Source organism: Hippoglossus stenolepis, chromosome 20 (genome assembly GCF_022539355.2).
Source record: "Hippoglossus stenolepis isolate QCI-W04-F060 chromosome 20, HSTE1.2, whole genome shotgun sequence".
NCBI classification, from domain to species: domain Eukaryota; kingdom Metazoa; phylum Chordata; class Actinopteri; order Pleuronectiformes; family Pleuronectidae; genus Hippoglossus; species Hippoglossus stenolepis.
Window position 1 is genome coordinate 5,536,844 of NC_061502.1, and position 13,429 is coordinate 5,550,272.

The 13,429-nt window shown below is 40.9% G+C and overlaps 1 protein-coding gene across 2 annotated transcripts; it reads left to right on the plus strand.

Moving 5' to 3' along the window:
* The first annotated feature begins 5,020 nt into the window (after positions 1-5,020).
* On the plus strand, positions 5,021-8,962 carry LOC118099954 (protein FAM177A1). Of its 2 annotated transcripts, none has more exons than XM_035144791.2 (5): positions 5,021-5,170; positions 5,467-5,667; positions 5,898-5,964; positions 7,495-7,592; positions 7,674-8,962. In XM_035144791.2, exons 1-5 carry the CDS (start codon positions 5,102-5,104, stop codon positions 7,884-7,886), a joined length of 648 nt encoding a protein of 215 aa, XP_035000682.1. In that variant the 5' UTR covers positions 5,021-5,101; the 3' UTR covers positions 7,887-8,962. The 2 variants fall into 2 exon arrangements, with proteins under 2 accessions (XP_035000682.1, XP_035000683.1); XM_035144792.2 differs by having other exon boundaries at positions 5,467-5,661.
* The last annotated feature ends 4,467 nt before the right edge of the window (positions 8,963-13,429 follow it).

The window sequence follows — 13,429 nt, forward strand, 5'->3', positions numbered from 1 at the left end:
AATCATGTCGACAGCAGAGCTCGTATCACCCGTGGTGTAAAAGGGACATTGCTGGAAGGGAGCGTCTCATAATATGGATGCCATCATTAAAAGCAGTGAGAGTGTTCTGCTTCGCATGGAACACAGACACACACACACACATATTGTGCAAACCCACACATGTATTCACCAAATACAGACACAAAGAGTGCACAGAACTCTTTATCTCTATGACACACACACACACACACACTGGACACCTGAACAAACTTTGCTCAAGGTTTAGGAATAAAAGCGCCATGCAATCCTAATATCTTCCATTTTACACTGTTTGGAAGCTATTATATTGGAACTGATTTCATAAATATGCTCTTATACAGTTTGGAAAGTCAAATCTTTAGGTCTTATTTGAAAACATAAATAACTTTCTCCTCAAAGCCAGAAAAGGTGAACACATGCACAAACCTAGCACCACCTTTTACACCTTATTCTGTACAGTTGAATCAAATCTTCTGCTGTTTACCACCTCAGCACTGGAGAATGATGAGTAAGATGTACATGAAACAACAGCTCCCCGGCCAGCAACACAGGTAACATGGCAAAATTGTTTTGGCCCAGATTTGGCACACATCCCAAACATCCTACATCCAGCCCACAGGCTGCATGGAATGGTGGCACTTGGGCGGTCCACTCCTGTTTGCCAGATCTGGGCCACAAGTAAGCCATACCAATACCGCATGTCAACCAAAGATGGCCCGAATTTGTTTAATGCCATTTGAGCCATATTCACCATTTACCACATGGGCTACTTAAGGTTCACATCCAGATTATACCTTGCCTTGCCTGCTCATTTATCTTGGGATATTTGGGCCACATTTGCTATTTTGCAAGCGGGCAACTTTAGGCTGAAATCCATTTTATTCAGGCCACAAAGGCCAGAAGGGCTGCATCCTTGCCTGAAGTGGCCCACATCGGTATGCTATCTGGGTTTAAGGTGAGGATCCAATACAAAAAAAATACACTGTCTCTTACAAGACACACAATAAACTTGTTTAACCTATTCTTTTTGGCTGCTAGAATTTTCCTACACCGATCAAAAACCTCCCAAACCATCACTTTGTGAAATTGATAACAGCTTCCAATTATTAACTGTTTATATATCCTTCCTGTATTCAAAGTATCTTTGGGGCAAAGCTTAAAATCGGGTGTGAACAAGTATATCATACAAGCATCCATTTATGCATCTAATCCAGTTACAAAGTTTGGGACCTGCAGTTTCTCAAAGTTCAGTGACTCGCGACATCATACAACGGTAACCTTTTTCTAAGAGACAACAGATACATCCCAGTGGTGGTGATTTTACCCTTTAGAGAAATCCATAATTTCTGGCAGCTCAAGATTAATAATGTTTTGTCTGATAAACAGCTGACCTGAGCAATCGTGTGACTGATTATAAATAGCCTGCTTAAATGTTGCTGTCACTCACTAATAGGAAACATGGACTGAGCGAATGTAACACCGCAACACAATTTCTGATCTGAACTAATCCAAACGAGGTGAAGCTGTAAATCGGCACAAATTTAATATTCACAGAAATGGAAAATGTTGCCACTAGCACCTAAGTGTGAGAGGAACCCATGGGATTTTTCTGGAGCAGAGGATGCATATTTTGGCTCATAACTAATAAACCCGTTTAAAAATTAAGCTGATTTCCTTATGCACCTCCAGCAAACACTTGTGTGAAGTCACAAAATGAGGCTGACATGCATTTTTTCATGTGGAAACTCCAGCTTTTACATGTAGTGACATCATAGGTCTGAGGGTTAGCTCTGTGGGTTTGTGACTTCCAGTAAATTCTTCCTGTTGAAGTTGTGTTGCAGCTCTCCAGGGTGAGGGGAGGTATCTAAACAGGGTGATTGAATGTGCAGATGTACAGGTTCCTGCGGGTGATTTGTACAAATCAGGCCCAAATAATTCACTGTCCATTCAGAGGAGTCAGCTTTCAGCGTTGGCTGGGCCTCTACTGACATCTAGTGGTGCAAAAACTAACTTTAGGTTGTGCCAAGTTGAGTCAAAGATGATGCAGGGGTGAATTAAATACAGCTTCTTTACTTGAAGAAAGTTGCAATACCTGAACGTAAAAGTTATATTATAAATGAATGTGCTGGAATCAAAACCTTCAGTTATATGTGTAATCTAGAAAATGTTCAAAATAAAAGAAACAAGTCAATTGAAAGTCATTGTCAGGTGAAGTTATTGTGAAGTTGTTGTTGCCAAATGAGACTTTCCATAGTTTTTACAGATTGTATCATTGTTGTCAATGGAGCATTAACACGTGAGCAGCATTTTGGTAGTAGCATGGTTAAGATGAGCTGATTTTACTAATTCTTTAAAAGTTTTAATTTGCAAGAACCTCAACCTTATAAAGACATTAATACGTATTAATATTATGAATATTATCATCATTTCATCAGTATGTTATCACCATTACTCTCCACAACAGTATCACGACTTCCTTTGCACCTTATTTCCGACATATTTTTAGTGTGCGGGACTCCCTCAGCATCTTGTGTATTGTGTATTTTCCTTTTTTGTGTGTTTTTACCTTGTACTTTATCGTATTTTGATAAACGTGGCTGCTGCTATGGCAATTTAATTTCCCTCTGGGGATCTATCTATCTATCTATCTATCTATCATTTAATTTTTTCTTCCAGTGCAGTAATAATATTTCAGTCTGTTTAAAAGCTTAGCGTCTGAATGTTCAAACAAGAAAGAATAATGTATCGTTAATGCACTAGAACAATTTGATTGAAACTATGACAGAAAACGTCCTTTTTTTTGAAGAGAATAAAACCTGAAGGACGTAGTTATCGACAAGTCAGAAAAATGTAACATAGCAGAAGAAGAATCGAGCAATAAAGTAGCATACAATGGAATTTCTAAGGTAAGGACAAGTACTTGAAGAAAGCACTTGAGTGCAGTCGTCAGTGAACTTGGCCGTGTTCCACACTGTAAAGCTAAAACCATGAGACCCTATAAATGCATATCAGACCAGTCTTCCTATCAGCAGATACTTAATATTCAAGGATGGAGATTGAAAAAGATCTAAAGGGAATAACCCTACTTTTAACTGAGTTCTGAACTTCAGATAAGAAATGTTAATAGTATTCACTTCAAAAAAGAGAGACAGACACTCTGGGGTCTCCTGAGCCACCGGGCCCTGAGCCTGCTCTCAGAAAGCCCATCAAGTATTCCATCCCCGTCAGAAATGTTAATTCACATCCATTTACTGTAAACCCTTTCTTCAGTATAAAGTTTCATAGCTTTGATCAGGTTTATCTTGGTAGTTTACTGCCATACTTTATGCTTTTGTACAACATTAACTGAGATTACTCATTTGGAATAGGCCTTAGCCTTGTTCACAGCTGACATTTGGACTTTTCAGAGTAGGAAACACAAAGATTTTACAACTAATAATAACAAAGACTGTTCAATACCAGGACCCAGAATCTGAAACAACTAAATGTGCTTCATCCATCTTTATGGACCTGCTCTCAGCAGCCATTTTGACTTCTCGTAGTAGGAAACACATTGATTTTGCTACATATAATAATCATGACTGTAACCAAAGCACACCTGACCTTACCCATCATATAATCACATTTAAAAGAGAGCAGCTAACCTTTGCATGCAGCAGGTAGGATCATCATGGGTCTTTCTCTGTGACATCTTTCCTGTCACATGTTCTTTCTGCTTAATTTAGTAAAATGGCTCCTTGAATGGTGCTTTCGCCACCTTGACAATTTAGGAAGTTGACTTCACTCACATGATTCCTCAAAACTAATAACAGTATTTAGAATAATTGTGTTTCATTTGTTCAATTTAAAATAATCAACTAAAATGTACGATTATGAGTAGTAATACAGCATTTTATTTGAATATGAATTTCACTTTTTTAAAGTTTGTTTAATTATTTGGTACATTTTTGCCATCATCGCTTAAATATTCTCTCATAATTGATTGAATCCAGACATTTTAGACCTGGTCCTAAAAAAAATGAAAACAATGCAGATAATTTGTGAGTTTATTATTAACACTTACTTGTCAAAATGACTGCTGTGAAAAAGGCTGTTCATACCTTTGCTTTTACTAAATTCTAAACTGTTTTTATACATTTCTATTCATTGCATAGGATGTCAAAAGTATAGAAAGGTTAGAATATGAACTACTAATATTTTAGTGAAAGCAAAAGACAGTGAAATCCAACAATGTAAAATTAAGAAGAAAAAATTAAAACACCTAAATTAAATATAAACACAATAACGAAAGTGATTTAACCAAATTATCACACATACAAAATTGTAGTTATCTTTTCCTTTTTTAAATGAAACAATAATAAGGAATTAAAGTCATTTTAGTGCATGTAAAGGTTACAAATATATACATATCATATATAAAAAATATAATAACAGTCAATTTAAAATGTGATTATTCTGAAGTATAGCTAAACAACTGCTACTACGCAATTGATCGTGTTTTGACGGTTTGAATATCTTGTGTATATGTGTATATGTACAAACATTGCAGATATGTGCTCAACACACAGATAAATAAATATTAGTGAAAGAAACTCAAACAGAAAATACATACGTTATGTCAAAAAATAGATATAACATACATTTAAAGGAGAAATCATTTGTGGTAGAGTCTTGATATATTCAAATTTAAATTCACATAGGAATCCTGCGGGGGAAATCTATTGGGGGTATTATTTAAGAGTCTGGGTGTGAAATGTACTGTTTATATTGAAATCAAATGTTGTAATTTGTATCTTTAAATTGTGTAGTAACATTTTTACGGTCAAATATCACATTAAGATGATCATTTATACATTATATACTTCTTCTATCGAGTTTATGAAATAATTGAATGGGTACAATGATTTAAAGAAATGGACAGATATAGATTTGTTGGACATATGTTTTTAAATTTGCTCCTCCGCTGCGTCTCCGTGGACGTTACGTGCGTACGGAGCGATTCACGACACTTCCGGTCGCGGCGGTGCGTGCGGTGACGTTGCTGAGGGCGCAGCCTCCACAGACGCGGAGCAGGACGGTGACAATGGCCGATATTTCTCTGTATCTCACTAACGTGAACGTGTCGATAGGACAGAACATGGCTGTGGAGCAGGTCAGTGCAAATCTTCTCCTCACGTTGCCTCACGTCAGTGTCTGGCTCGCCCAGTGCGGTGAATGATGTCACAGCCTGCAGCCCGATGACACTGGCACAGCTCTGCCTGGTGATGAGGAGGATATGACACGAGAAATGTTATTTATTCATTTGTACCCCACACCCTGCATCAGTGTTTGAATCCTACCTGGAGGCTGCATCCACTGACTGACCCCCCCTTATTAAAAAAAAGAGTCTCATAATAATAATAATAGACTGTCTTCATATTTGCCTCCATCCTTAACTCCATCACACAGAGCCCGAAGGACTTTGAGTGTGTGGAGCTGGGGGAGCAGGACAAGAGAGAGGAGCAGCAGCAGAGGGAGAAGGTTCCTCGCAGGATCATCCACTTCTCCAGCGGGGAGACCATGGAGGAGTACAGCACGGACGAGGAGGACGCCGAGGACCAGGAGCCCGAGAGGAAGGACCTGCTGTCCTCCCCGGTCGATGCGGTGAGGGTGAGGAACAGAGGAGGGCTGGGGAATTTGTGTGTGTGTGGGCACAAGGAGATAAATGAGGACAAAGGGGATGATGGGAGGAAGGACTGTGTGTGTGTGTGTGTTTGTTTGTGTGTGAGAGGGACAAGGAATTTGTTTTGTGAGTAAATAATTCAAATGAGAAGCAGCAGTGGCGCAAGTCCCTCATCAAAATAAAAGAGTCACGGTGACTTTATTTTGTTGTGTCGCAGTCCAAGATGACCTGGGGTCCATACTTCTGGTTCCACATGTGGAGAGCGGCCACGTCCACTGTCTCAGGTTTGTTCATCCAGGTTCCTTATTTACGACATGGAGGCCGTATAGCTCCAGTGCAATGATGCAGGATGAGTGTGTTAGTCAGCCGTCTGTGGGCTGAACTCAGGCTTTCTGATGTCATGCTGCTGCCTTTTTTTTATTCACATCACCTCATACTGCATGGTCAACCACATGGATGTGTCATAATACATCTATACGGTCAACCTGTCCCAGATCAGGTTAATGACTCTCTGGAGGTCATCATCCCTATGAACCTGAACAAGTACTAAAAAACAATAAAGAGGTCAGTTTGTTTACCAATTGAATTGTGTCAGAAAAAGGAGCCTAAATAAAGTTTGAACAAATTTGAACTAATACTCAACTTGAATACAGCCCATACATCATAATGCACGAGTCTGAGATCCAGTGAGCTGGGACTGTCACCTGTCAGTCCTGTGTGACCAGCGATGACCATCCCTCAGTCAGAGAAACGTTCTTACTCTTTACTGTAGTGTTTATATGCTCCTGTGTGCACGCCGACATACAACAGTCTGTTGAAAACACATTCAGATGAGGTTATTACTTCACTTGTGTCTTGTCTCCCTTGTGCTGAAAGCCAGCAGATGAGTTATCAGATGTGTTTTTAACAGCCTTGTATTTGTTGGTAGTTTTGTGATCCACACACTTTGATGCTTCGTCGTCATTGGCAGCTTCTTCCTCCATTTCTTATTCATTAGTTTTATTCTACTGAGAGAAGGTCGGTCAAAAGGTCAAAGTAATGGTTATCTCACCCAGATAGTGTCAACTTGTGTCAGTGCAGAGAAATAGTCTTGTTATTATCCTCCCTTTATAGGTTAAAAATGCTCTGGCTTCTTTGTGTTTCTTTGACCAATCACGGTTGTCCTGGGCAGCACTAAGCCAAGGAAACAACTACGGTGACGATGCAAAGTGTTGTCAGGGGAAACTTGTTTTGGTGGAACATTTGTACGTGTGGGTTGGCGAGCATGTAGATGTAGCCTTACTTTTGATATGATTCCTTGTTCTTCTACATACTCTAATCATACTACACTCGTGTTCATATTTTATATATTCTTTATCACTTTCATAGCACTTTCTGCTGCTGCTGCTTATGTAATGTGCTGCAGGTCCTCACTGCTCGGTCTCACGTCATATTAAGTGCTGCACTCACAGTCCTGCTGCTGCATGAGGAGTTTTGTGTCATGAAGAACTTCAGACTTCAAACTTTACGAATCCAGTTAACTAGATTTATAAAAATACACGCTCACATTTCTGTGTTAACAGCAAATCTCAATTCTGAGTTCACCTTATGTCAGTGAAGCTGTAGACCTGTTTGAATTATCAACGCTGCTGACATTAAGTAGCAGCATTTGTGCAGAATTATAAGAGGAGTGTGTTTAACAAAGAGGAAAAAGTACTGTATTTTACTTGAACTGTACCAAAGTGGAAAGAGTTTTTCCAAAATGGGTGCTGCATCATTTCTGTTAGTGTGTTGGTTTGTATTATTTCCAATTTCTCCCTGTTATGATTTTCCAGCATGTGACTACCTTGGCGAGAGGATGGCCTCCCTCTTTGGCATAACCTCAGCCAAATATCAGTACGCCATCGACGAATACTACAGGATGAAGAAAGAGGTGTGTTACAGTTCTGAGAGCGCGTTAATGTGTTTTTGTATTTGTCAATCAGCTGATTTAATCTTGTGTCCCCTGCGTCAGAGGGAGGAAGAGAAAGAGGAAAACCGCTTATCAGAAGAAGCAGATCGAACCTTCGACCATCTACAATCTCAGGAAGACGAGGACGAGCCCATCGCCATGTCGGAGCGAGCTGGGGCGTCCGCCTCTCGCCTCGACGTGACCTATCGGATCGAGGATGAAAATCAGGTACCGCCAAGCACCATCAGAGTCCCCGCTCTTGTCACGGCGACCTAACCATCCCCGGGGGGAAAGGACGTTTGAGCTTTAATGTCTGTCTTTTTTGTTAAAGAAGGACCACTGTCTTGTTTCACCGAGCACCGTTTGGTTTGTGTGTTGACGCAGCTTTAGATGGGCAGTGCTGCTGTATGGTGGTTGATTGGCAAGGACGGTAGAGGCGCTGGAAGTGTCCCTATGCAACAGCGTAGCAACTGATAAAGTAACCGCTGGATAATTATCAAGAGGTGTGATATTAAAAAACAAACGGAACGAGCCAGGAAATGAAATAAAATGTTCCAGTTTATCTGCTCGAGCAACCGTTTTCCATTTCAGGCTCCTCGCAACATTATTCAACACTTTATTAGCTGCAGCAGCGTCCCAGATTAGAACGCTCGCTGTGGAGTGAAGGTTATACGTTGCTCCCCTGTGCCTCAGATGGACCGGACACTGTGCCTAAATCACCAATACAGCCAAGTCAGTGCCAGATCTAGACTAACATATATTTGAAGATCATTTTAAGTGATTCAATATGTAAAATAGCCTTCGCTTTAGCGCGCACACTCAGATTTGGATGGAGTTTTTCAAATATCTGATGCTGTTTTGTCCAGATCTGTTCAAAACAGTGTGGTCTTGATCCACCTGGCTGCGCTAAAGAGCTGGCTACTTTAACACGCCCTCACCTGTTTGATTGTAGTCTGTATTAATGTTCATTAAGCTCTTATTGCACTCAATGTCTGTGGAAGCACTGAGCAGATTAAGCCTTGGTTACTACTGACATTTTGTTAAAAAAACAATGAAAACGGGTTTAAATGTCCTGTTCTTTGTTGCTCCTACTGTCTGCCTCATCTGCTACACATTCAAAACATGTAATAGTAGATGAGGTCTGAAGATCTTTGATAATGGCAGGGAGCATTGTTACACTGAGTCTGTATCCAGACATGCAAAGTTACATTTTTAACAGTTTTTAGTACGATTTTTGATATTCATGTATTTATTTGACCAAACTGATTGCACTTAATTTATGCATTTTTTTCTATTGTTTTAATAAGTAACACTGTAATGAGCTGTTAATAAAAACCATTGTCTGACTTTTACACATGTCTCTGTGTGGCAGGTTTTCATTTCAAGATATCAAGTCAAACAAGTGCAAATGGAAAAAATCTGTATTTTTCCCCGAAGTCAGTGTCTGTGACTCGGCGCTGCAGCGTGATGTGACTGATGGTTGTCGGCGGTAACAAAGGAGCCTGTGTTGTTGTGTGTGCAGACCGCTCTGAGGTCAGAGACTCTGTCCACTCGCTGCACAATGTCCCCATTCTCAGGTCAGAGTGGGTTTCTGCGGTCCCGAACGACCTCCGCAGCAGCCACGCCCTCACCGCCAACTGTCAATATGACGCACTCAGCTTCACAAATCAACGACATGCTGAGTGAACGCTGGTGGGTATGATGGGGGAGTGCCTATAAAGCTGCTTTCAGACATGCACTGAACTTTTGACATTTTTTCGGGGAAACATTTGCCAGAGGGGCTGCATGTGAGAAAGCAAATGTCAGAGTCAGTTGTTTCAGACGTTTTCTGAAACTTATCCTGCCAGCCCCTTAGTAAAATGTCTGGATAATGTGGGTGTTGATGATGTTTCTGACTGTTTTCCCAGGGAATAATTGATGAAAAAAATCTGGCACATTCAGGAACCTGTTTTCTATGAGTGTGTGAAATTTGTTGCAGCTTTATTGGATTCAGGGGGACCGTTGGGCCTCCTGTTGTGTTCTTCATATGTGAAAGGCAACCTTTCCTAGAGTTCATGTCTGAAAACGGCTTTAGAGTCACTAAGACACTGGCAGGGTCATGAACTTTTGTTACAGTGTTAGAATAACAACAATTGTGAATGTTTGTGTGTGTGCGTGTTTGTGTGTCGGTCGACGTACAGAGCCAACATTGTGATCATTTTGATGTCGTCATAATTGTTGGTTACACTGTAAAAACCTCCATCTCATCAAGTAGTTTTGACAATAGAGTGCAGTGAGTTTGTTTCAGCCTGTTTCCAAAACACATAATAATTTGTTATTGTGGAAGCATAATACTGGTCAAACTCTCATTGGCTTTCTTACAGTCAGTTAGATGAGAAGCTCGATACCGCTCACATCTCTGTGCCATGAACCATGAGCGTTACCTCGGATTAAAAAAATGTCTCAAAATGTCTCAATCTCAACAAGTAATTTAAACGTGGTTTTGCTCATTTTCATGACATTTCCCGAGAGGGGGAGCTTGAAACTGGGCCCGTCGCCAGTACTTAAGGACTTAATGAGAAACAAAACGACTTATGATGGAAATGTTTGGCGGCGACCACGACAGGAAAACTAAGCTTTTCTTTCTGCATAATAGCTGTTTCCTGGAAAAACTGAAAAAAAGCTGTGTTCTACTGGTCATTTGGACAGGATGTGAAATTACACATTCAGGCTTTGGCGTCCTTCAAAGTGAGTCGACTCACAAACAAGATATAAAAGCAAAGCCTGTTGGTGGCTGAATATATGCGGCACCACGTCATTATGTGGTGGTGCCGTGATGAGACAGCTCATCTGTGAGAGTCACCTTGTGAAATGGGTCCGTGCCACAGCCTGGCCTCACAGAAAATTGACAGACAATACCACCCACTGACAGCCCTGCACGGCCAAGTTCACCGAGTCATGTCACACTGCTGAAGGCTCGTACATCATTCAAAGACACAGTGACAGGGCAGGTTTTTTTAAATCATGTTTACGATCTGATATGGATGTTGTTGTTGTTAAGAGCATAAATGGAAATGTGTGTCAAAGGCTGAGGCCAGGTTCCTCTTCTGCAGCTGAAATCGACTCAAACTAGTGAAAAACAGCTCCTGGCTGTTTCATCTTTATCATTTATTGATATGTTTTGGAGTCAGTTATGTACATACATTAAGATTTGTATTTCCCTTTGCACACACGGTGTGCAAAATTAGTCTTCAAGAGAATCTAATTTATTTAAGGGGCCAGTTTCCACATGCAAATGGGATTTTGTCTGGTCGATTAGAGGAGCAATAGTAATAATAATTAGTCATTATTATTATCAAAAGGATTAAACCAGATTAGTATGTCACGATAAGTCCTGTCAGTCAAGTTAAAGGAAGGGTTGGCAATTTGTTTTTGAAACACTTTTTATCTTTTTTGTTGAAATCCTCCTCACCTCCCGATCAATTCATCAATTTTGAAAAGAGAAGAAGACGGTGTCTGTGGCCCTCGCAGGACTGCAGCACAGACAACTAATGATCGGCTGGTGTACCTGTCTTCCACTAACTGACCAGTCTGCCATTGCAAGAGACATATGCATACAGTTTACAGGCGGTGCATGTTCATGTGTTTTGGGGGCAGTAGCTTTAATGGGAGGGGATGTGATGTATGTGTCCCTTTTTATTTTTTATTTTACCAACCCAAGCTTTAATGTCACAGGTAATTACAGGGAAATAACTTTTCTGAACAAGAACCAGAATTACCTGCGGCAAAGTCAAGGACCATCCAACAAGTGTGTAACAAAAGAATTGCACTTGTCACACCACTGAACCTTGGAATAATAAGCATGTTGATCCAAAGAAGTCTATTATTGCGAGGATAAATTGTGGCTTAATAAAAATAAGGTCTTCCTTAAGAAAAACTATTTTGTTGGGATCTTTGACAGTTCACATTTCAGTAAAGATTTATCCTTTTGTTTCTCAAATGTACTTATTTATATAATTTCCATATAGACTGTTGCTTAGACAGACGTTATCATTAATTGAACCAATCAGAACCAAAGTCCATTTGAGCAGCTCTTTTATGTTGATTTCAGCTGCGGGAGCCCATCACAGATTTTCTGTTTCCAAGTTCAAATGATTGTAACGTACATAAAATGGGATTAATCATTTAAAAAGATAGAAAGACTGAAACTATGTTAAATACTTTATTATGGCCACTGGAGGCACTGTTCATGTGTGAACATTTTTCATATAATGCTGGTTTATTTACTTCTCTGATATTCCCTGTACAGATACATTACTGCTTAGTCTGTGAAGGCAGATATGTTTTCAGACTGTGTAGAACTGTATGAATGTGTTTATACACCTTTTTTCCAGAAGTTAGTCACCAGTGTCAGGTTGGTCTGGCTGGTTGAGGGAAAAAAATATATATTTACCGTCTTTATTATGCATTTCCTGTTCAGTCCACTAGGGGGTGGTACTGTATTTAATAGAAGAGGCTAACTGGGGTTACTATGGTGCATAATAACAGTCATTGTGGAACAAATTTTGTAACTAAAAGTTTTTTTTAAAGATTTGAGGAAAAGTTTTGCATGAAAAAAGGGAATCATCCAGATATAATTGTAAAAGAATGATGGACGCAAAACATTATCTAATGAAAGCTTCTTGTCTTGTAAACTTGGAATATAAGCAAGTTTGATAAAGCATGTCCACCACAGGTCTTTATATAAGAGCCTGTGCACTGGTGAAGCAGAGAGAAGACTGACTCGCCTCATCCATCTCAGCGTCTTCCATCTAGAAGATGTGAGGCACGCACCAGTCATCGGGCAAACAGTGATTAAGTGGGAAAATCCAGAGTTGAGAATTCACAATGCCATTCCTCGTGACTGAGTGTTTACTGGTGCAGCCATGAATGTGTGTGGGGGTGTGTGTGTACTTGTGATCGCCCAAAACGTTGCTTCAAATGTCTTGTGCCAATCCCCCCACCTGTGTGTCCACGTGCCGACCTCGAGTCGTCTGACGCTTGGGGCATACCTGACATTTTTGCGGCCTTTGGGCAGTGGGGGTGGGGGCTGGAGGTGTTTACTGCTCTGGGGAGACCAGTTCAGCGAGCGTTCTCACTGCCAACTTACTCAAAGCTGGTATACGCTAGTTTAGCCACACGTCCTAAAATAAAGTATCCAACCACACCTGAGTGCCATGTGTGCTGACACATCGACTCTGTGATTAATCAGTGTGCACATTCCGATTAATCACTCACAGAGCACTAACAAAAGTGAGGTAAGTGCCGTAGAGGCAACACGTCCAGTAGGGAGATCTGGTACCTGGCACAAAACTAGAGAGGCACGTTTGTGGCTTGTTCCAACCAATTTCCTCGATATGCGGAAAAAAAAGAAGAGGACTACTGCTCCTCAGCGGTAAAAGCCACATGTACATCAATGGAAACAGAGGCAGAGGTGAGAGAGAGACGGGGGGACAGTGAGACATATAAAAAGACAGAGGGAGGATGATGAGAACAGCAGCAGCCCCTTTGATGTGGGCCTCAGCTGGGCCCTGTGTGTGTGTGTGTGTGTGTGTGTGTGTGTGTGTGTGTGTGTGTGTGTGTGTGTGTGTGTGTGTGTGTGTGTGTGTGTGTGTGTGTGTGTGTGTGTGTGTGTGTGTGTGTGTGTGTGTGTGTTCGTTCGGCAAAGCAGGCCTGCTGAGGGAAGGGGATTTCCAGCGCCGCTTGGTCTCCTGTCTCACCCCCTTTAGCCTTTGCTTCCTCCGTGGGCTACAGCGTAAAAACACAGAGAGCCTGTCTCCTGTGAGACAAAGCCCCTGCAG